Source organism: Talpa europaea, assembly GCF_964194135.1.
Source record: "Talpa europaea genome assembly, chromosome: 13".
In the NCBI taxonomy this organism is placed as follows: domain Eukaryota; kingdom Metazoa; phylum Chordata; class Mammalia; order Eulipotyphla; family Talpidae; genus Talpa; species Talpa europaea.
The window spans coordinates 82527120-82552533 of NC_140080.1; the positions used below are offsets into that span (position 1 = coordinate 82527120).

Here is a 25414-nt window from a genome sequence, read left to right on the forward strand (position 1 = left end):
ATTTCACCAAAATGGAATCCACTCTTAAGCATACATAATACTTGAAAACATTGATAAAAATCTCAATGCTCTTTACTGGGATTCCATTTAGAGAGACAGTTTTAAAGGATGAAATAGCACCAATATCATATTTCCACCTAAAATAAGATCACACGGTTCAGAGGCAGGCACCTTGCTGTCTTTGTAGAAAATAGTGCAGGTTCATCATCTAAAACTTTGGCTCCTGACTGAGTTGTGATTTGGTCTTTCATGTGCATCTGAAAGTTAAAATGATCTAAATCCTCTACAGACAAGCTAAATCATGTAACAGACTTAGCATTTAAGAGATTTAAGATTAAGATATTAAGATATTTAAGCTACTTCTAAAACTGTAGGAAACTTCCATCTCCCCCCGCACCTCCTAACTGTGAAATCAAGGTAAGATATTTTCATGTGAGGAAAGATAAGTCTCTGTTTCGTTTTGTTTCCAATTTTAATAAATTCAGTTGGGCCTAATTAGGACATGATTCTTAGCGCTAAATCCTTACTAGGAGTTATTCATAAAGTAGTGATTAGATTTAAAAAACAATTGACATTTTTATTTATTTGACAAAATTGTGCTGTTCCAAGAAAAAAGTCGGGGTCTGATAATGCTTATGTGATCACAGTAGGTGAATAGAACATACAAATGAAGTCAAATTATTTTGGATGATTTGTATCTTTCTGTTACCAATTTTTTTTTTTTGCCAATAAAATGTTTGTCATAAAGGCTATTTCATCTTGGTTTTTTTTCCTAAATAAAAACTTAATTTGCCACTACATTCAGCACAATTTTTAAAATTTTAAGACTAAGGGGAAATTTGTTTTCATTTTGCTCTTCAGTTTTCATTATGCTCTTTTGTGGTCTAGAAAAGTCACTTTCCCTTACTTTCCTCAATTTAAGTGTATAATCTAGCAAATTGTTGATTCATATATAGTCATTGAATTATCACCAACACTTTAGCTATGTATGGTTACCAAGTCATGATAAACTAAACTTTATGAGCACTGCCTACTCTGTGCCAGGTATTGTTCTAAGCATCAGCATACTTAAGCCTCAAACAGGCAGAGAGGTGATGGGACTTGCCAAAGTCCTCAGCTGGTGAGTGGCAGCTGGTGAGTGGCTGGGGCTCTTCACTGCAGTCCCTCAGCCTCTGTGATAGATGATTTCATCTGGATCTTAGACACCTTACCTTCATGAATTATGAAAATTCTTCACCGTTCTTACAAGATTGTCTTAAGCCCCTTTTAATTGCATTTTACCAGTTCATCTGGTTTGTACTTTGTTCCCATTCGTGATCTAGTATTTTAAGTGTTGGATATAAAGATAAAAGATTTGGTTTTGCATTTGATAAATTACACCAAAGATTCCTTGTAGTCAGCTCACTAACATCTTTTGTTAATTTCCACAGAACCACCAACTGTTATCACTGTGCAAATCAGTTTTGTTAGTGGTTATATATTTTGTGAATCTGCTAACGTTGATGAATTTAAATTGTAAGATAGATATTTTAATGGTATCCGTTGTATTATATGCACATGTAACTTCCATAAAAAGGTGAGAACAGTTAGAAAGTAGTAATATAAAATTGTATGTGGTGTAGGGAATATCTATTTTAGTTAAATATTTTCAAAGTAAAATTTCTGCCCAATGTTTTATTATACTTTGCCTGATAACCTTAAAAATTAACTGAAACTAAAACTGTTATTTTTACTATTGATATTTTTGTGTGCCCTTTGATAACATCCCCAGCATTCGTTATTGACTTCAAGGAAGCCACGTTTCAAATGTCATGCTTAAACTCTCTCACCTTTGTGTTTAAGATGAGATGAATAATCATGTGGCAGTTGCTCGTGTGACAACTAGTGTACGGGGACAGTTGTGTAGAGCCCATTGTGCCAGATTATTACTGATGGTTTCAGCAATCAGTCTAAAATCTTCATGATGATTGGGTTTTTTTTCTTTTGTGATATTTTAATTGTGATGAGATGTGTGTATTTTCTTAGTAAAATTCTATTCATAAAAAGTGCGTTGTGACCTTGTTTTTAAAGATTACTGTATATAGATACTTTTAAACTTAGTATTATCTTAAACCTTAACACACAGACACCCCAGAATAGCTGATCCATTGTGACTATATTGTAAAACTTAAATTTTCATGTGAAGCATGAAATCATGCTCCTCTTTTCCTTTTAGTCAGCTTCTTACTCTTTCTGTCCTTATTTAATCATAATGGGATGGAATTAATGAATTCCAATAATGGAATTATTTCTCGCTTCTTCCCCTCACCCCATATGTACTCCAAGACCCTAATGTTATAATATTAAGTTGATTTTGTGGTATAGGGGAAGAAATGACCTAACAGCTAATACCTAGTGAGTACTGCCTTCAGGCTACACAGACATTGAATTACAACTAACACCTCAGGCACGTTATGTATGGTAAGGACCTGCTATTCTTTTAAACTTCACAGTGACCTGATAAGGTGAAACTATTAATATTTCCTCCATTTTACAGATGTAGAATTAGTCATAGAGTCACTTAAGCCAATGAAATGACAAAGTGAGGCTTTAAACCTCTCATGTTACAACTTGACAAAACCAGTTTAAACCATACACCGCCTAGGCTGAGCAGACACCCTGAACAGCAGAATGTGGCAGCAGCAAATCGCAGTTGTGTGGTCTCAGTCGCAATCAGCAACTTCGAGAAACCATCAAGTTCCTGTCACTTCCCCATCCAGTGACTGATTCCTTCCCTGCTGTCAGATCACTGACGTCCTGCCCCATCCTCACTCTTAGGGGGATAGCCTTGCTTCCTACTTAACAGAAATAGGACAATCATTTCCTCAGCTACCTTGGAAAAGTGAGAAGCAGCAGCCCGACATCCAGGAGCTGGCCTGGTCTGAGCCGGCCCTACTCTCACCAGGGACTCCCAGCAACCTGGGTGGTCTCCATCTGGACTAAACCATGTGACAACATTGACATCAGAAAAGGCCACTCTGACCATGATGGATCCAGAGGGAAAGAAGGCCATTCCATCTTGTCTGCACACGGACAACACACGGACATGGTCCAAGCCTTGGAATGACCGAACCCCTTCTCTTCCCACTCCTACCCCCCAAATCCTGCTTAGTGTGCTTGACTAGTCATTTAGCCTCACTCTAGTCTACTCCCTTTAGATGTTATTTATCAAGATAACCAAACTTAGAATTGTCTCCATTTTCTGACAGCACCCCGTGTAGAGCAAACCCTAACTTCTGTGGATCCTCTGCAAATTCACACAACCAAAACCCAAATGCTGCAATTGGTGCTTTCCAATGTCTCTTACAAAAATATCTCACAGTTCCCTATGGTGTGTTTACCCTCCTGCAAGTAAGAAATTCAACTTGGTCACAGCTCCTGTTGGTCTTTGTCAGGAGGGCGGAGATAGCCTGCACCTGTACCCATGCAGAAGAGTCAACCAGGGCCACCCCCAACCCAACAGGCGCAGGTGGATTCTCCACCCTCTCATGAGCATCTCATGAGCATCAATTCTCCCTTCTCTGTTTCATCCATTTCCTCCCATGAATAATCTCAGAAGCCATGAAACCCCTAAAGTAAGATGCAGAATTGTGCTTATGTCTTGAGCAGGGAGAAGGCCCATCATCTTTATTAAATGGACTTTCTCTAAGCAAAAAAGATGAAGAACAACTAGCTCAGACCATTTTAAACTAGTCCATCGGGTTTTGGAAGAGGAGGCAAGCTGAAATACAAGTTCCAACTTTCACCAAGGCTTAAATAGGTAGACAAAGATCTTTCATTACCTGCTAAAGCAAATAATACTCATATGTCAGCATCAGTGACTCCACACCCCGTCCCCAAGTACCTACCCCACTGCTTAAATCCTGAACAATATGCATGTCAAATACCATCTAGTTTGTATTTAAACTGATTAGAAGGCAACTTTAAAAACAAGTTTTTTTCTCAACTGGTCTGATAATTAAGACACTGCAGACAGAGCAACCAGGAGAAAAACCTCTCAGATCTCTGACTTCTGCGGGTGTAATTGACTAGCAATGACAACTGCTGCAGTCGGAATCCACACCCATCCCTGCAGGGGCCATGATTGCGGCAGGCTGCCCTCAGCGATGACTTCACACACCAAGGGCACTCAGACACTCTGATAGGTGACTTCAGTTTTGTCTTGCCATGCTCAGAAGAACCATGTTCAATCTAAGATGTCTTCTTCATCCTTTCTTCCTCCCAGTCTCCTTCCCTAGAAATCAGACCTGCTTCATGGTCCGAAGGCGCCCAAGCCCGCCCAGCTCCCTCCCCATGTTCACAGGCATTTTTCCCTGTAAATCACTGGCATGTTTAGTCCTGTCTTGGTGCCTGCCTCTTGCAGGATCCATATCAATGCAGCAGGTGATTTGGAGTGTACGTTGGTCAGTTAGAAACACTGAAATTTTTACAGCCATTGGTATGATAATTAGACTGTCTGGGTTTTCTGATGCTGTTTCTTTTCTAGATACGATTTCCCAAACTTCAGACCATGTTGTAAACTATCCAAAGTCAAGCTGGACACCTACTCCCAAAGCAGACACTTTCAGAGCAATAACAGTAGCAAAGAGATCTGAGGCTGACGGAGGTGGGTTACTCCTCTGTGAGTAATCAACTACCAACTACCAGGCTTTAATGAAAACGACGCTCAGACCAAATTCTGCCATGCAAGCAGACATTTGATTGGCAGCTCTTCATTAGACAGCAGACATATAATAATTCATGTCATGTAATGTACATTTGATGACAGCTTTGCTTTCTGTCCTTTCAGGTCCTGTGGCCACACCCTACACAGGAAAGTTTCACTCTACGTGAGCAACATTCCAGAGGCAGGATTAGGTATCATGAAGTCAGAAATGGCTTTGGACACAATACACAGGGAACCCACCCTCAGGTACCATCCCAGGGGTAAGATTTATAGTCTCATTGGATTCTTTAATCTGTTTGTCCACAGGTGGGGACGATCTCTCTGTTATTCAGCCAATTTCCTCTATATACATATCTCTAACATAATGCAATTTAAGGACAAAAGTCCATTTTTAACATTCCTCATGCTAATTAACAAGTCACTGGAGTCACCAATAAAATCCACTTTTGAAAGTGATATACTAATGAACAAGGCATGGTTTTTTTTATCAAAATGATAAAAATAGAAAGTCTTGAAGTAACTGCTACCATAATGCAGTCCTTCCTGACATACCATGATCACCCCAGGACTCCCCATGACACATCACCTGACCACCCCTACAATTAAAGCTTAAATTAATTGACAAGTACTTGGTATCACATGAATATAACAAAATATTAAAAACCAACGACAGCCATTGGAGCAGATCATCTATCTCAATTTGATTTAGAAAATGGTCACCGTGGAGTTGAAAGATTAGTGTTCAAAAATGCTTTCAAGAAAGGTAAGGAAATAGTTCATTTGAGTGAAATCCAAGTGCTAGGATTATGAAAGGAAATATAATGTAGAATGAATTGAGAAAAAACCTTTTCTGGATGAAAAAATTCTGCTTGGTCAGTTAAATTTGAGGTACAGGGCCTTCCTGGTGGCGCAGGGGGTTAAGCACAGCACTGTGAAGCAATCCACAGCCTCTGCACCTCAAGTTCGATCCCAGGCAGCTAGGGTGCAGCCCACATGGTGCAGCAGACCTCTCCTGTCTTGCCTGCTGCTCCCCTCAGCAGTGTATTTTGGTCAGTCTGCCTGTTCTGTTCCCCACTCTGTCTCTGGTGAGTCCTCATCCCCTGCATCTCTGGCCTGTACCCCAGTTCTTTTATGCATAAATAAATAAATCTTTAAAAAAAACTGAGGTGCAGATTAGACATATTTTGGATGACACTCAGCATCCAATCCTACTCTGGAGACATTTCCCACTCTGTAGAATGTTGCCAGAGATAGAATGTGCCACCTTCTGCTATGAAAGTCAAAGCAGTAAGGGCAGAGCCTCCTTTCCCTCCCTCCAGGCAGCAAGAGGTAGCTAATGTTGGGAAGTCAACGGTGGTGCCCACATGAAGCACGGAGGCAAGACTGTGGCTGTTGCTTCCGCTACTTGCATTAGTTCTTGTTTTCATCATTGATAAACTCTCTGGTCTCCTTTCAATCGGCTTTAATAAGCCAAAATTTATTTCTAAGACTACAATCAATAATTCTGACTGACATCTAATTAAGATGTCGACTTTTTTTTTTTTAAAGATTTCTTTATTTATGCATACAAGAACTGGGGTACAGGCCAGAGGTGAGAGGGGTGAGAGGATTGACCAGAGACAGAGTGGGGAGCAGAACAGGCGGGTTGACTGAAATATACTGCTAAGGGGAGCAGTGGGCAAGTCAGGAGAAGTCTGCAGGTGGGTCACCTCCTTGGTCGGGATCCAGCTTGTGTTGCGGTGGCTACAGGTAGCTGCGTCTTAACCCCTTGTGCCACCAGGGAAGCCCCAAGATGTCAACTATTTATAAATGCATATGCATCAGCCCATCCAACTCAACTATAAGCAAATCGAAAGCTGGGGTTATGTCTTTTGCTTATTTTGTATAATCTCAAAATCACTTTCTCACCCAGTTCAGGTTTAAGCAGCATTTGATCTCACATAACCAAATGATGAACAAAAAAAATTCTGAATATAATTTGAATCGAAGGGAACAAAGTCATGGAGTCTGCCATGTTAGCATGTTGTTCATTCTGAAACTTGCTATTGCTTTTTTTTTTTTTATAGAGGCATTTATTTATTTATTTGTTTGTTTGTTTGTTTCATTTATGCATGCACTGGGTACAGTCAGAAGCACGGGAGGGTGAGAGAATTCACCGGAGTCAGAGCAGGGAGCAGAGCAGGCAGAAGGACCGAAGTACACTGCTGAGGGGAGCAGCGGGCAGCAGGAGAGGTCTGCACACCATGTGGGACCCTCCTCCTGTGGCCGGGGAGCAGCCGGGGGTCGAACTGGCGCCACAGAGGCCGCAGGCAGCTTCGCAACCCTGCGCTCAACCGCTGCGCCACTGGGGAGGCCCTGCTATTGCTTTTTATTAACTGGTAATCAGAGGCACTATCCTTCCCCCCTTATTGCAGGTCAGTTACACTTGTTAAGGAGGTCCCAGGGAGGCCCACCTATCTATGTGTCGAGAAAACCATCAATACCTTACATGTAGGTTACCTCTAAGCAGAAAGCTAGAAAGAAAAAAGAAAACAGCTTTCTTCTTTGTGTATAAATGATATAATTAGATGTGCTAGGTATCACTTTGGGATGACTCACACTGGAATAACACTTTACAAAATATTTTCAACAAACACCATTTAGTCCTAACAAAAAAATTGAGACAAGAAGGGCAATTATTATCCTCATTTTACTAATGGAAAAACAGAGGCTTGGAAAATTTAAATGACCTGGTCAAGGTCACCCAAGTACAAATGGATGAAATCAAGACTCCAATAGTCCTTTGACTCAAAACTTCATGTTGTTAAACAGTGTAAATAAACAAATTACAAATTGGAAAAATATTTGCAGTGTATCTTAGAGAGTTATTCTCCTTATTAATTTCTATTTCTTTAATATATTTCTATATTTAAATTTATTTAAATTTGAATGTCTATATTTAATATTTTCTATATTCCTATTAATATACAAAGCATCTAAAATGAGAAAAAAGGCCACCCACACAATAAAAAATGGAACAAAAGATATGGACAACAAGTTCACAGCAAAAAAAAAGGCAAATGACTTTGAAATTTATGTAAATTAAAATATCTGGCAACATTCAGGCAGGGAATACATTTGTTTGTCAGTTGCAACTACTGGAAGGCTACAGATATAAGAATTTCACAAAAAATACAAAAGCATTCCATGAGAATCAACAGGCTATAGGGATTTTACAATCAAGAGAAATGTGCATTTTATTATTATTTTTGTATACTATGGGCTATACTTCCTTTATATCAGTTAAATAAATGAAAAAATTATTTATTAAATAAGCATACATGTATTTTTGCCAGAGGCTGGCCATCAAATATTTCTCAGTATATCGCTGAGTATATCCAAATACAAAAGGAATTACAGTTAAATCTAAAAATATATTTGCTACTCAGTAATGGGTCTAAAAATGTCAATGGGTCAGAACCTCTCTCACCAATTCTGGGTCCCATGTACCATGCTGTCAGCAACTAAGATTTTTGAAATAAAAGTGATAAGATTTTTGACTTATTAAAATGATATAAAATCCTTAATGAAATAAATTTTACTTTACAGAAATCCAGCCAGTAGTGCAAAAGAAACAGTAGTTACAACATCACCGTTGTGCAACTCCTAGAGAAACAATGAATCCAGAGAAGAATTAAGAATATACATATTACAAACAGGGATGCTTTAGGTTAATGGAAATTTTGTAATGGGTGGATGAGGATGACAAACTGAATCCACTGGTCAATCTTAACAGCATCAAAAAATGCACAGCCAGGTATTAGAAAGTACACTACAACCTATGAAATATTCTTGCTCTCCATAGCCAAGGAATCCTAACTTACTCAAGTATCTAGTATCTAACTACTAGTTTACAGTAAATATTAGAGCTAGAGAAACAAATTAAATGACACCACAAGGAAGCAATTGGCAAATTCCAGAACTTTACAAATTCTACAGGACAAACGACCTGTTTTCTTTAACAACAACAACAACCAAAAAGTGTGTGGAAATAAAACAGGAAGATAAATTCCTAATGATTAAAAAAGACTTAAGGAGCAAATCAACCAAATACAGTGTGTGAACATTATTTGCATCCTGATTTGTACAAACAAACTATAAGAAGGTGTTTTTTGAGGAATCCTGAGAAAGCCAAATATGGACTGGATATTGAAATATGTTATTATTGTTTATTCTTCTATATTTGATAATGGCATTGTGGTAAGACTTTTTAAATGATCAATATCAAAAAATTAAAATGTATTCATAATGCAACAAAGAAACAAATCTTAATGGTTACTCCTGATAAATAAAGACAAACTTGATATATTAAAAAATTATTGCTAACTTTTTCAAGTGAAACAGTAGTTAAGTGTTTAAAGAGACATTGTTTTCTTTTCATTTTTTTAGTTTTCTGATTGAAGAAATCAGTTTCAAAAATTATGAAGGGACCAGGAAAATTTGAAAAATGTGAACAGTGACTGCATATATGAAAATGTTAAGGAATTATTGTCTTCACCATTATTTTATGGTTGCATATTTTTTAGTACTTATCTTTCATATTTGTATACTGAACTGAACTACCCACCATACCACGTTATGGGTATATGCAAAATGAGAGTTTTAAAAAGAAAGAATCCTTAAATACTTATATAAGTATGAATAAAAAGAAATTGTGCCTTGAATTTGATTTGAAATAACCCAGGGTTTTGTTGTTGCTTTTTGGAGAGAATAAGATTATAAGTGAAACAAGATGAACCAGATGTTGCTAACAACTGAAGGTGAGTGATAATTATACACAAAGGATCATGAAACATGTTCTCAACTTTTGCATAAATTTAAAAATTCTCATAAGGGAAAAAATTTTATATGAACAGAAAGTTATATCCACACTTCTTTAAAGATGTAACTGCCTCTGAGAAAAGAAGTTATAGGAAACTCTCTGATGGGTGGGGAAGAACAAGCCATGAAATTCTGGAGGGGATGGGTCTTTCTGACTGCAACAGCATTGTTAATTTAGCCCCTGAACCACCACAGGTTCTTGTCCCAGGAAGCGGTCAAAAGGAATTTGCAGACATTTTAGATAAATAAGCAGAGAGAAACAAACTTCGTTTAAGAAAATTAAAAAAATTTTATTTAAAGGAAGAAAGTAAGGACTCCCAAGTACAGGGCAAGGAAGCCATTGTGGGCCTGTGTCTAGGGGTATTAAAACATTTTCTCCCCCTCTATTCTAAAATCTCATCACATTGTTTTGTGATTGGCTCTTTGTCCCAGTGGCTATACTCCTCCAGGCAGATGTGCCCATTTTCCCAGCCCTCTTTTTTTTTAGTTTCTCTTTTTCTTCCTGTCCAAGGTCTCCTAAAATTTACTGTTCCAATTAACCTCAAATTTCTCTATTCCTATCTTAGAAGCCCTCTCTTAACTCTCCCAAAGTCCCTGACGGCACTGTCCCTGACACTGCCTAATTAACCCTAACTTGCCTGAGACTCATTTGGAGGGTATAATGGGGGTTGGGGGGCAGAGAAGGGAGGATTCCTGTAAGGGCAGGAATGGACCAGTGCAGGTTTTCTGATCCCATGCAGACCGGGTAAAGGAGGAGTCAGAGTCCTCAGTGGCTTTTTGCAGGCTTTTATTGGGGTTTACCAGGTACACAGAAGGCAGGGGTGCTGGGGGGCCAGAAGGCTGGCAGGCCTCCCAGCCCTCAGCAAGTCTTCACTCTATCTGGGCTCTCCGGCGTTCTCTCTGCTTCTGCTGCTGCTTTCTCAGCTTCTCTTTTGACTTCTGCTGGCATCCCCGTGATGCTGCCCTTAAAAAAAGCCCAGTCTTAGCCCAGGTGAATCCAATCTACCTATGCCCACACCCTATTCCAGGTGCCCGCCATCAGGCATGCATTCAGGACCGCAAGGATCCATCATCTATCCTGATGGTGGGAGGGCAGAAAAGCCTGACATTTTTTCCTTACCCTACAATTCCTTTGCTTAGCTGTGCCCCAGATCTAGCTGTAGGTCAGTATGTGTCTTCATAAGCAGGCAAATGTCAGGATAAATACAGTTCAAGTTCTAGTGTTTAATACTTTGCCAAATCAGACTCCGCTTGACCAAATCCACTGTATTTTTCTAAGTCTAAGTCTCAACTATCCTACAAGACCCAGCCCAACTCCTGCAGTTCTTGCTTTATCTCAGGGCTAGTGATTCCCCCCGCTTCCCATGTTCTTATCATTCACCTTGCCTTCCCAATTGCTCCCTCCTCTGTTATCTGATCCATTTTTTTCTGCTCCTTAAAACCAGAAACCATAACATATTTTAAAAATTCTCTTAGCATCAAAAATAATACGAACCACAGAGTTGGAGATCAATTAATATTTCAATAAATAAAGACTTCGCAGAGGCCCCAAAGTAGAGTATTTCATGCTATATTGAACAAAGGGGTGGAGCTGGGTGGCATGGGAAGCGTTCTTCGTTGGTTCTCCTGGTGCTTGCGAACCACCCTCCTACCCACAGCTCATCAATCCCTGTTGCGAGGCTGCAGGATACTTGACCACCTCAAGAGAAAATCAGGGCACCTGGCACTGCATAGGAGCTTGAAATTCTTTTTTTTTTCCCAAGTTGCAATTTATTTTTTAAGATTTATTTATACAAGAGCTGGGGTACAGGCCAGAGGCGCGGGAGGGTAAGAGGATTCACCAGAGTGGGGAACAGAACAGACTGACTGAAACACACTGCTGAGGGGAGCAGCGGGCGAGCCAGGAGAGGTCTGCCGCGCCATGTGGGTAGCTTCCTGGCCTGCCGGGACTTGAACCCGCGCTGCAGCGGCTGCGGACAGCTTCACAGCGCTGCCCTGCGGTTGCAATTTAAACAGAATGAATCCTCTCCCTCGGGTTAGTGACAACCACGTGCATCTTCTGCAGGCAGCTGCGGGCCTGGGCTCCGGGTCCGGTGGGCCTCGCGGTGCCCTGAGCGTGGACCTAGGGGGCTCGAAGCCCAAGCCCTAAATGGAAAGTGGGTCTGGGAAGACACTCCTGCTGTACAGCAGCAGCGATGCGGACGCTGATGAAAGGCACAGGGCACAGCATCCTTTTCCCCTTAAGACACCGCAAGGTTGAACAGGTCAAAGCCTCCTCCAGAAAGACTAGAAAGGACACAAATCTGTGCAAGAGCCAAGCATCCCTCTCCCTGGAAAGCAGCGCAAGGAAAACAAGAAACAGAGCCGTAAACGCGGGCCCTCCGGGCGTTCCGCGCCTCGCGGGGTCCCGTCCCCCAGTGCCCCAGCGAGGCGGCGCGGGCGGTGGACGGGAAGGTGCGGGCGGCCGGGAGGTGGCTCCGCGGGCCACCGAGCGCGGCCTCCGGGCGTCCTAGAGCGGCCACGCGCGGCCACGCCGGCGGCTCACTTCCGCCCGCGCCCGGCGCCGCCCGCAGACGGCTGGGCCTCGGCGCCGGCCTGCGCCTCGCTCGGCTCCTGCCGCGGGCTCGGGGAGTGGGTGAGTGGGGCCGGGCGCGCCGGCGGGGGCGGGCCGGGCTGGCCGCCGCGGCCTGAGTCGCGCGGGCGGGCGCCGGGGACCCAGGCCCGGACGGCGAGCGGGAGCGAGGACGCGCGAGTCCCAGGCCCGGCGCCGGCCGCGGCCCCCCCGCCCTTCGGGAGACCCGCGCGGCCTGGCGGGAGCGGGGCTCGCCGCGGCCCGGAGACCCGGAGACCCGGAGACCCGGAGACCCGGCCCTCGGGGAGCTGCCTGACCGCGCCCCGGCCCCCCCCGGGCTGCAGTCAGCCCTGAAATGGAGGGTGCTCGCAGCTGCGCCTCCTGCCCCGCAGGGTGCTCGCAGGGGCTGCTCGGCCCCGCAGCCTCAGTCCTCGGGAACCCCCCAGTGCAGGCCCCGGGCTTGCCAGGGAGTTGGGGTGCCCGGCCAGGACCGAGAACCGCCGGCCCGGGGTGTCAGTGATGCGCTGCGATCCTGTGCTGTGCTGTGTTCTCCACCGAAATGTGCACTTTGACCAGGGCGGAGCACAGCCCTAGGAAAGCCAGCAGAGGTCTTTGCCCAAGAAGAGGGACGACCGAATCTGGTGTGGTCATTTTTAATTCCTAGTGTCTACAGCGGTGCATGGCATCCGACTTGCGCCATTGGTTTCATAAATTAACTCGGGATGGCTTCCTGACCCCGTGAAGGGTTTTGATTATTCGGCTTCTTTTTAAACATAAAATAGGGTCGTGTGCTGAGTTCCCAACTCATGAGCAGTCTGTTTCATCTGTTACCCCCACCAGCACTGCATTGTTTTAGAGCAAATCTGAAATGTGCCATTTCATCCCTTGAATACTTTTTTTATGTTTGTAAAACACAAGATGAAGCCATTACCGATGTAATAAGCTTTTCATCTATCCAGGCATTGTTTACATTTCCCCAGTTGTCTTTTTCAGATTCCAAACAAGCCACACATTACATTTGGTTGACCTCTCTTTTTTAAATCTCCTTTAACCTCCTTATCTCTTCCAACTTTATTTTTTCCCCCTTGTTATACTTGTTCAAGACACCAAGTCATTTGTTCTGTAAGTTTCTGGCAATACTGGATTTTACTCTTTTCATCCCTGTGGTGTCTTTTAATAAACTAGTATTTAGATTATAGCCTTTTCTTTTCCAAATTAGTTTCTACTTTTGGGCAAAAAAAAAAAAAAAAAAAAAAAATCTCCCAGGACTTCATGTTGCATCACATTGGGAGATAGATAAGATCTTGTCTCCGTGGTGTTAAGATTGATCAGTAGACCTTTCATAGATTGCACAGCAGGAAAGCAAAATAATTGACCTGGGAATTGCAGAAGGATGCCAGCTAATAACTGCAGATGGAATGAAAGACTATCACCTTCTGGCAACCCTTAATGAAGTAATGGATCCTGGCAATGATCATTAGCAACTGTTAACATCAGAAAAAGAGAGACAGCCAGGCAGCATGTACTTCCTGATAGAAGTATCCAATACCACTTACCAAGTATTCTTGGATCAATACTTAACAAGTATTCTCTGGTAGTGGGTGGAGGACATAGATGAAAACAGATGGGCCTTGAGTTGATAATTGTTGCAGCTTGGTGATGGGTATGTGACAATGTGTTGCACCAGTCTCAACTTTTGTATGGTTTGAAATTTTTTTTTTCTTTTTAAGATTGACTAGTTAACTAGTAAATTCTGGTCAGCCTGATCCATCCATTAGCCTTTCACTAAGTGGTTCTCATGTTAGAGTCACAGGGGAAGAATTTTTTCTTTATATAAAACACATGTCTCACTTGCAGAACTTCCTGTTTAATTCTTCTGGGAAGGAGCCCAATAATTTTTTAAAAACTCTCCAGGTGACTCTAATGTGTTTCAGGGTTATGTACCCCTCACCCAGACCCATTATTTGTTAGGGATTGCAAAGTGGTCATATTCTACTATTCCTTCTGTATTTATTAGCTAATTAAAAAAAAAAACAACTTTCCACATTCTCACTGCTCTTATAAACTTCAATTGAATAGGAAGACCTCTGCAAACTAAACTGCTTATCAAAAGAAGGCTTGATCTTGAAAGTGAAAATGTGTAGTAACACACAGGACACTAGCAATAAGCTCAAGGCTTGTGCTTGGGTGGAGAGGTAGCCATCTTAGGTATGTATGAGACGTGTGAGGCCATGGGGACAGGGGACAAACATCCAAATGGAAAAGAAGAGCTGGGTGATTGTGTCATTAGAAAAGCATGCTGAGCCTTATGACACTTAAAAAATAAATTTACTGTAAAATCGATAAATGCTGCTCATTGCAACCAAAAGCAAGCCAAGTGTTTAAAAGTTCATAGTTCCCCTACCATCACCGTTTTAATCACCTCTGAGATAAACCACTTTGAACAGTATGGTGTGTGTCCTTTCTACTGGCCTTTCTCTATCTTACGTATATGTAGGGGTTTACAGTATTGCTAGAAAAATGAGATTTATGCCATAGTGATGGATAACTTTTCTCATTATCATCCCTCCAGGACAAGAATCTTAGCTGCAGACAATAAACATTCAGCTATTTCCCTATTGACATATTTTCATATTGTTTCCATATTTAGCCACAATAGAAGTACCATGATAAACATTGTAACATAGATCCTTTATTTCCTAGATTCCCAAAGATGGGTTTGCTGGGATGAAGTTTCCTCTAACTACCTTAGACATTGGCTACTTTTCTTGCTTATTGGCTGTTTGAATTTCTTCTCTAAATTTTCTGTATTTTTCCACTGCTTATTGGTCTATCAGATTTTTTCCTTTGCTTTTTCTGGTGCACCTGCATGAACTTTTTCTTAGAGGCATTGACTATCATATAGTACAAACAGTTCACTCCACTTTGTTTTGGTTCTTTGACTTTGAGTTTTTGATATGTATAAGTTTGTAGAAGAAAAACTGTAGAAGAAAAAATGTCTTTTTATAATTCCTGGGTTCCCTATCTTGCCAATAAGGACTTTCCCATCCCCAGTTATATATATTCTCCTAATTTTTTAATATATTTGATTGGATCTTTTACAATTAAATTTCTAGCATTTACAGAATAAATTTTTATGTATAATGCATAGTGAGAATGCTTTACTTTTTTTCTACACGAGTAGCCAGTTATGTCAGTGTTGTTCATTAAATAAGCCACTCTTATTTTTTTTAAAGATTTATTTATTTATTTATTTATTTATTTATTTATTTATTTATTTATTTATTTATACAAGTACTGGGTACAGTCAGAAGCGCGGGAGGGTGAGAGAATTCACCAGAGCCAGAGCGGGGAGCAGAGCAGGCAGAAGACCGAAGTACACTGCTGAGGGGAGCAGCGGGCGGCAGGAGAGGTCTGCGCGCCATGCGGGACCCTCCTCTGGTGGCTGGGGAGCAGCCGGGGATCGAACCGGCGCCACGGAGGCTTTGGGCAGCTTTGCAACCCAGCGCTCAACTGCTGCGCCACCGGGGAGGCCCATAAGCCATGCTTTTTATACTTTTGTTATATCTTTGTTTCTATATATACTTGGGTTTATTGCTGGGCTGTTCATTCTCCACATCTATTTTTGTGCCAGTATTGTTCTCTTTTAATTATATCTGATTATTATAGTATTAATACCTAGAAATACAAATCACTACTCACTACTTTGCATACTTTTCTTGTCCATTCTCAGACATTTTTTCCCGCCATGTGATCTTTGGATTTTTTTGTTTCAAGATAAATCCTATTAGAAATCTGATAGCATTTGCAGTAGATACACCTATATTATGTAAAAAGTAACATTTCTGTGGTAGAGACTCTTCCTCTCAGGGAACATAATGTGTCTCCCCATTTATTTGGGTCTTTCAGGGTCTATTTCCTGTCAAATTTACTTCTAGTTATTTTTTAAGGTGATTTTTCTTTTTTTGCTTTTGTGAATGAAATCCCCCCCTATTTCTATTTTTATTTGGTTATGCTTGAATTGAGAAGTTATTGATGGCTTTGTGTGTTTATCCACCTGTCTAGTTTTCATATTTTAGCAGTTGTTGTTAAAATTACTTATATGTTTGTTTTTCCTCCCTGCCATCAATGTGGGTAATTTGTAACTGGTTATAAGTTTAAGTTCATTCTAATTCTATTTGCTGCACATCTCCTATGACAGAAGTTTTCAGAGATGGCAGGTACCCAGAAATAGTGAAAGGATAAGGAGAGATGCCAGGAGTTGGCAGAAATCTACACATCCAATAGGTTATTGCTGATAACTTTTTTTTTTTTAAATAATTAATTTTCACCTTTTTTTTTTTTTTTTTAAATAGAGGCATGCTTTATTTGTTTGCTGGTTTGTTTGTTTGTTTTGTTTATACATGCATTGGGTACAGTCAGAAGCGCGGGAGGGTGAGAGAATCCACCAGAGCCAGAGCGGGGAGCAGAGCAGGCAGAAGGACCGAAGTACACTGCTGAGGGGAGCAGCGGGCGGCAGGAAAGGTCTGCGCGCCATGCGGGACCCTCCTCCGGTGGCCGGGGAGCAGCCGGGGATCGAACCTGCGCCACAGAGGCCGCAGGCAGCTTCGCAACCCAGTGCTCAACCGCTGCGCCACCGGGGAGGCCCGCTGATAACTTATAATAGCAGAAACCCAAGTCCTAACCATTCACGCCCCTTGCCATTTTGAGGAGCTAGACATCCACTCAGCATTAACTTGCGGTATCAGCACTACTGTAAAGTGTTTTAGAGCATTGGTATTATTTATGGTCACTAAGGGAAAGGGCAGCTCACCTTGAGCCCCAGAGATGTCATTTAGCAGCATAATTACATCCCATCTCTTTTGTTGTTGTTGAAGTTTTTTTTATATATATATTTTTTACATCATTTTTCGTTTTTGCACAGTGTATGCATTTTCATCTTGGTTATATTCCCCATACAATTCCCACCCCCTTTATTTTGACACTAATCCCTCCTCTCCTCCTCCCTCCTCCCCAGTGTGTCTCTGGTTTACAGTTGCTTGTTACAGCCCATCTCTTGCCCAGAACCTCAGCTAGAAATTTTTCATTTATTAGAATTTTTTTAATTAATAAAAAGTACAGAGACTACTCAACCCCCACTTTCCCCTGTTATTAACATCTCACATTAGTTATTAACTAAAGTTTACATTAGGGCTCGTGCACCCTTTGTGTTTTACATTCTAGGCATTTTGACCAATGTATAATGAATTATGTCTGTCCTTACTGTAGCATACAGAATGGTTTCACTGCCCCCAAAATCCTGTGTTCCACCGATTCGTCCTTTGCCCCTTCACCCCAAACCTGGCAACCACTGATCTTTGCCTTTTTCGGAAAGTCATAGGTTGGAATTCAACTATAGTTTTTAATTTACTGGGTTTGGCTGTTTGTTTTTTTTGTATGTGAGCAATCATAGAAGGTTTGATGACTTGTGGTTTTAACTGATTAAGAATTAGTAGAATCTTATTTTGGATTCCTGTGGAAAATTATTGATAACAGGAATCCAGACTGTTCTGAATAACTAAAGACATAAATGGCAGTAAATCTCACAGCAACCTGTTTTTGGTGATTTTGAACAGTGATGGGTAATAATCTCTGGTGATCTTTCCATTGCAGGGTGGAAGATGTCAATGGATGTGACATTTCTGGGGACTGGCGCAGCATACCCATCCCCAACCCGGGGGGCCTCTGCTCTGGTCCTTCGGTGTGAGGGCGAGTGCTGGCTCTTTGACTGTGGAGAGGGGACTCAGACACAGCTTATGAAAAGCCAACTTAAAGCAGGTCAGTTTACATTCAACTGCCTCATTAAGACTCTCTAGTGCAGCTTCATTTTCTTGGTTTGCCTTGGGCCTTTGCTCAGGTGTCTTGCACTTTAATGCAGAGCCTTGGCAAGACTTGGAACACCCTCAGTCAAATGGCCATGCCCACTGGACTTCATTTATCTATTTACTTTTCACTCTTGTAAATGTTGATAGTAAGGAGTTCTGTTGCCGTAGGGGTGGTGGATGGAGCCGGGTGTATCGGCTTGCCAGATGGACACTGCCCAAGCAAAAGCATGCACACATGCTTACTTCCACCAGAAGGCGTTTGTATCATGAGAGGATACAGAGAGCAGCAGATGCTGGAAGAGGGAGACAGCCCTTCCTACTGGCGGTTATCAGAGTGAACATCTCAGAAAAAGTGACCTGTGGTTTGTGGAAGGAGGAGAAGGAATTCTCTGGTCTGGGGTGAAGGGCATTCCAGCCAGAGGACATGAGCAGCAAAGGCCCCAGCACCAGAGAGACTGAGGAGAATAGTGGTGAAAAACCTTAATGCAAATCTTTTACAGCTTGAGGTAGCAGCATGACAAAAAGAGAAACTATTGAGTATGGATTCTAGAAATTTGAGTTAGGGCTGTCTACTTTGTATTGAACACCTGTTATTAGTTATCTAAAGCTATATAATAGATTACAAATATTGTGATATTTTCATTTTTTTCTCTCATAGTTTATCTTATAGTTCATAGTTCAGGATGTTCGGGGCTGGCTTACCTGGTTTTCCCACTTCAGGGTCTTACTAGTATGCAATCCCGTTATTAGCATCAGAGGTTCAACTTGAGAAGAATCTGCTTCAGAGCTCACTCAGGATGTTGGCAAATCCTACAGTTGTTGGATTGAGGCCTCCCATGGTGCCTAGTCACATGTGTTTCTGCTTAGTGATAGTTTCCTTACTGCCAGAGAGGGAAAAAGAGACTCACTGGTAAGTCAGCTAGCAAGCAGGAGTGTTAGAACATAACATAATTACACTGGCCCCTGCTGCCCTATTATACTGGTTAGAAGCAGGTCAGAGTCCTACCCAAGCTCAGGGGAGAGAGTTACAGAAGAATGTGAATACGAGAGGCAGTGACTGTGGATACCACCTTGAGTCTTATCTACCACAGTACATTTCTCTACTATATCTTATAGCTATTTTACATATGTAAGTAAACAGTTTGTAAAACTAAGCCTGGCCTAAAAGAAAAAAAACAACAAAACAAGTAAGGTAAAATCTAAGGGAACCTTTAGCTTACTAAATTTATATTGATATAAACAAAAAATTCCTGGCCTCAGAACGGAGGATGAGATGATGATCCTGGAACCTGGTGACACTGTCACACTTCAAACTCCCCCAGTGTCAACTTCAGTACACCTTGGAGTCTCTCAGCCTAGTGTGACCTACCATTATTTGATTCATTGAGACCTTTTCATTTTGTGTTACCTTCCGGGGTAATAATATGTTTTGTTTTCATAAGGAAATACTTTTTGATTATCCAAAATATACTTCTTTCAAGTTTCCATGGACCTAATATGCAAGCATCTGATTAACAAGTATAAATTTGCCGTGTTCATTTCTTCAAAAAAATTTTTTTAAAGATTTATTTATTTTTTTGCACAGAGGAACTGAGGTGTAGGCCAGAGGTGTGGGGGTGAAAGGATTCACCAGAGACAGAATTGGGATCAGAACAGTTAAATTTACTGAAATACACTGCCAAGGGGAGCAGCAGGTGAGATAGGAGAGGCCTGCTGAGGTGCCAGATGTGGGTCAGCTTCCTGGCTGGGGATAAAACTCAGGCCGTAGTGGTGATAGCACTGAGCCTTAACCTACAGGCCACCAGGGAGGCCCCATTTCTTCAAATTTTGAAGATGATCTTTAGTCTTCTCAAGTCTTTTTTTCTGTGAAAAAATTACTTAAAATGTATCACTTAAAATATATTACTTAAAATATAATTTAAAAAATGATTATAAAATGTATACAAGCTGGGCCTCCCCTGGTGGCACAGGCGATTGAGCGCAGTGAGTGAAGCTGTCTGCAGCCTCTGCAGCGCCGGTTTGATCCCTGCTGGCCAGCGAGGGTCCCACATGGTGCACCAGACCTTTCCTGTCTCGCCCGCTATGCCCCTCAGCAGTGTATTTCGTCAGTCTGCCTGTCCTGTTCCCCACCTCTGTCTCTGGTGAATCCTCTCACCCACCCACGCATCTGGCCTGTACCCTGGTTCTTATATAAATAAATAAATAAATCTTAAAAAACAAATAAAAAAACTTAAAAAAATTTATACAAGGTCTCTGTAAAAATTTAAATAAAGCAGAAAATATAAGAAAAGCCTAAAAAAGCCTAAATATCCTGCCTCATACGTAAATTTTCTGTATGGTAAGGGTGTGTGTGTAGCATAAATGGAATCACACTATACTTAGTGTAACCTTTTTTTCTGACTGCACAATATACATGAGCAATATATTACAGACCTTTTCCTATGACTATAAACAGAACTGCATCATTGTTTACAGGATACTTGATTTTCCACTCTTGTCAAGTGAATGAGAACGCATGCATTTTTCTTTCTTCATTCCATACCGTCCTCTTACCTTTGATGACAGTGGCTGTCATTCCTTTTCATTCTGAAATCAAGTTTCTTGAAAAATGAAATGTCTGTTTCCCCGAAGCTGTGATAACTGTGGAAGCAAGTTTTTACCTACTCAATTTGTCTCACTTCTTTGAGCTCACAGGTTGTTTTGATGTTAGGTTTTGGCTTTGTTTTGTAGTAGAAAGGGAGGAGGCTCAGAAAGACTGATTTGGCAGTTTTGAGGTCAACAGGAGATGTGCTCTGCAACCACCTTGTAGTTTTTTTATCTGCAGTGGCCTTGAGTCACTCTCGGGGGTGCCGGCCGTGGCAGCCCAGACAAAAGGAAGAAGGAAATAAAGGATTCTAGGAATTTTTAAAAAATGTTAAAAAAACAAGTATCAAAAAGAGAAAACAAAAAAGCACATATTGGGCCTCCCAGGTGGCGCAGCGGTAGAGCGCTGGGTTGCGAAGCTGCCCGCGGCCTCTGTGGCGCCGGTTCGATCCCCGGCTGCTCCCCGGCCACCGGAGGAGGGTCCCACATGGCGCGCAGACCTCTCCTGCCGCCCACTGCTCCCCTCAGCAGTGTACTTCGGTCCTTCTGCCTGCTCTGCTCCCTACTCTGGCTCTGGTGAATTCTTTCACCCTTCCGTGCTTCTGACTGTACCCAGTGCATGTATAAACAAAACAAACAAACAAACAAATAAATAAGTAAAAAAACATGCCTCTATTAAAAAAAAAATAAAAAATAAAAGCACATATTGAAGAAACTTCTATAGTGCCTTCTGGGAATCTCAAGGTCTAATATCAGTCTCTTTCCTATCGTTTTCTGCTACAGGGACAAAGGTTTTGTGTAGGACAAAGGTTTAGTTGTAGGACAAAGGAAGACTCCCTTGGAGAACACTTTTGCCTTGATGTCATAGGATAAATCATATTATAATAAACTACTTGTTCTTTTATGGTATCATTAAATGCTTCCTGTTCTTTCATGGTATCAGATGTTTGAAATAGGTGGCCCATGACCTAGTATTGAAAGCCTCTGTTACACTAAAAGTGTGTTCATTGTGATTGTTACTTTAAAAACGCCTTATGGTACATCTTAGAAAAAGCTGATGTGGCTTCCTGCCACATATCATCAGTAAATTCCGTTTACCGTTGGCTAAATCAAGTTACAAGCTAAACCAGTATGTGCTGAATACTCTGGCGTGTTAGTCCAGACTGAAAGGAAGAGATGGGCTTGGGTAATATTACCCATCATCAGAGGGATCCACCCTCTGATCTGCATCCTGGCGCCTAGCGCTCACCTCAGCCCTCTCAGTTCTTGACCTCCTTCCCCCCCTACCTCCCTTTCCTGCCCTATTCTCATTTCTCTTTTTCTCCTCTCTTTCCTCTCCCTCACGCATCCCTCTTTCTTCACCTCCTCTCCCTTCAAATTTCCCCAGACATGCAGCCTCTGACTTGGCTAGTTAATCTCTGTTCAGAGTAGAGAGTCCTTAAAAGGCAGTTTTAGGTTCAGGCACAGGTCCAATCTGTTGGAGTCAGGGAACTTTGGTTTTGTTGGAATTTCTTATTTGCTATTCTCAGAAGGAGCAGTAGGGGGCAGTGTAGGAGCCAGATGCTTTTGACATTTGAGGGGTCTCCAGTTACCTAAGTGAATTATTTTGGTATGCTTTGTGTGTGTGTGTAAGAGGATCTGTAGGAAAATATTCTCAAAACTGTAACAAGGTAATTTGAAGCTGTTTTATGAAAAAGGTTGTGTCTTTTTAAAACTAGTAAAATAAAGCCTGTCTTTCAGGAATCATGTAGAAAAATGTAAAGAAATAAGCTTAGGATAATAAGTAGAACTCCTAAATGCTTTAAACTGCTTTCTATGTAAACTATTGCATAATGTTTTAGGTACCTCTGTGTGGGCTTTTCTTTCTGAAAAATTCCCAATTTTATTTCTCTGCCTCAATCAAAAGGGAGAATTACCAAGATCTTCATCACACATCTTCATGGAGACCATTTCTTTGGCCTCCCTGGCCTCCTCTGCACAATTAGCCTGCAGAGTGGCTCCACAGTCACCAAACAGCCTATCGAAATCTTTGGCCCTGCAGGGCTTCGGGACTTTATCTGGCGAACCATGGAACTCTCTCACACAGAGCTGGTCTTCCCTTACGTGGTCCACGAGCTGGTGCCCACAGCAGATCAGTGTCCTCCAGAAGAACTAAAAGAATGCGCACATGTGAATAGAGCGGACAGCTCTCCCAAAGAGGGACAAGGAAGAACCATCCTATTAGACTCAGAAGAAAACTCCTACCTTCTGGTTGATGATGAACAGTTCATTGTAAAAGCATTTCGCCTCTTTCACCGGATTCCCTCCTTTGGGTTTTCAGTCGTCGAAAAGAAACGCCCAGGCAAACTCAATGCACAGAAACTGAAAGACCTTGGTAAGTGGGTTTTTTCCCCTTCTTCCCAATCTAGCTGTTGTTATCATAATAATTTTCCTGCCTCCCGTGTTTAAAAGTGACATTCTCTTCACTAATTTGCTTTGCCCAAAGTTTGCCTAGGAAAGGAACTTCTTAGGAGCAAAAGATGGTCTTCAGAGTAAAATCCAGTTGTATATTTGAATCCTTCTCCATCTCCCTGCATGCACATTCTTAGTCTGTATTTTTGGGTGGGTTTTTTTTTCTTCCTTTTGAAGTATGTTTTCATTAATACCTTTTGACTGAGAATTTTTGCCATAATTCTTCATCTTGCAACTGCTACTATTTCCTTTAGGGTTTTCCTTCTCTATCGAGGTTGCCTACTTGTTCAACCTTGATTTATTTGGTGTTCAGAACACTGTGCCAGTTTTACATGCCTGGTTAATCACACTTGGAAGTAAGCACAAGAAGATGGGCTGGGGGCCCACCCAAGGCTATATACCTCCTCTGTGCCAGGCCGTTGTACGTAAGGGGTCTTTAGTATCTCTCTAGTCGCTGCCCAGATCCATTGTACCTCCAGCATCACCACCTTGCTTGGCATGGTGTCGTGGCAGGATGGCCACAGAACAGGTTTTCTCTGATCCTATGCAGATGGGGTAAAGGAGAGTCCTGGAGCCCTTGGTGGGTTTCTCAGGTTTTTATTGAACTTTTACATGTACAGCAGCAACCAGGTACACTGCAGCCAGGGGTGCCATGGGGCCGGGAGTAAGTAAGGCCTCCAAGCCCCCGGCAGGACTCCAACCCCTGGCAAGTCTTCACCCTGGGCTTCTTTTTCCCCTTCTCTCTCCTGCCTCTGCTTCTCTTGGCCAGCATCTCACTAGGGAGCCATGGCCCAGAAGTAAATAATACATCTTACAACAATGTAACAATTGCAGGTACCCATCAGGCAGGGCAATCCTAATGGTGGGAGGCCAGAAAAGCCTGAAAACCATTTACCCTACCCATGGCTGTGGCAGAGCCTGTAAAAAGCACATGGTATTCTTTGCATGTGTGTTTCTCTGTGGAGTCTCTTTTTTGCTGCTTCAATGAATACGAAATGCTAAATAATGAGGGAAAGTGACTTAAGCCAGTTTTTTTTAATTATTGAAAAACTTGTGGAAATACTGTTACATTTGGAAACTTAAACACAATCTGTGTTGGAATTAGTGCTCACACCATATTGTCCAGGTATTTGCAAGTGTTGTCCAAAGTGGTGATCAGGCATTATTCTAGATTTACATGCAATTTAAGCCAGTTTGGTAAAAATGGAACTGTCCCCATCTACTAGGAAGATTGATTATGTATAATTACCTGAGATTCTTCATGATCTTGTGATCCAGACAATCCCTTCCAACAGTTTTTTACTGTTTATAGGTAACTAGTCATTATTTAAAGACTCTTTAATTTTACATAAAGATGAGCTTGTTAAATAAAGCAGCTCAGAAAAGTGTTTCCATGCACAGCAGAGAGTCAAGACTGTTATCTTGACTATAATAAAGTCTTAGTGAGATATAGGAGACATAGCATTTAAATCCCATCTGATAAGTGTACTTGTGTAATGTAGTGCTAGGGTATTGCTAATATTAATAGCCAACAATGGACTTTTAAAAATGTATAAATATTCTAGTTTTCCACAAGTAGTAAAATATTTATAACAATTCTGAAAAGAATTGACTGCCTTTTCCATTTGCTATTTGCTGTACTATTAAAACAGACTCTCTGAAAGTCATAAATTCCATCCACATGATGTGGTGTTATCTGCCTCCATCATTAGGTGTTCCGCCAGGTCCTGCCTATGGGAAGCTGAAAAATGGAATTTCTGTTGTTCTGGAAAATGGAGTTACAATTTCTCCCCAAGATGTCTTAAAAAAGCCTATTGTTGGAAGGAAAATCTGCATTTTGGGGGACTGTTCCGGGATTGTGGGTGATGGAGGAGTGAAGCTGTGCTCTGAAGCAGACCTGTTGATCCATGAAGCGACCTTGGATGACACCCAGATGGACAAAGCCAAGGAGCACGGCCACAGCACGCCACAGATGGCTGCAGCGTTTGCAAAGTTGTGCCAAGCAAAGAGGCTGGTTCTGACTCACTTCAGTCAGAGGTACAAACCAATTGCCTTGGCCAAAGAAGGAGAAACAGATGGGACTGTAGAACTGAAAAGGCAAGCTGAATCGGTGTTAGATCTGCAGGAAGTAACTCTAGCAGAAGATTTTATGGTGATTGGCATCCCAATCAAGAAATGAAACCAGAATTCATGACTGTGTACTGATCTATCGGTGAATATGTTTCTGAACCAACAGTCCAGTTTGTTGTTATTTTGGATCTAAAATTATTTGGGGCCTAATAATTCTAAATGGGATGGAGCTGCACTGTTGAAGTGGCTCATTAGTGAGAGGGAGCAAGCTTTTTGATAATAAATCATATTTAAAAAAACCCAACATCC

The 25414-nt window shown here is 41.7% G+C and overlaps 1 protein-coding gene across 1 annotated transcript; it reads left to right on the plus strand.

Moving 5' to 3' along the window:
* Positions 1 to 17797: 17797 nt before the first annotated feature.
* ELAC1 (elaC ribonuclease Z 1) lies at positions 17798 to 25214 on the plus strand (the record flags this gene model as incomplete). The annotated part of the gene is made up of 3 exons (XM_084251855.1): positions 17798 to 17958; positions 22495 to 22958; positions 24748 to 25214. The coding sequence occupies 3 exons, from the start codon at positions 17798 to 17800 to the stop codon at positions 25212 to 25214; spliced, it is 1092 nt and encodes a 363-aa protein (XP_084107981.1).
* Positions 25215 to 25414: the final 200 nt, after the last annotated feature.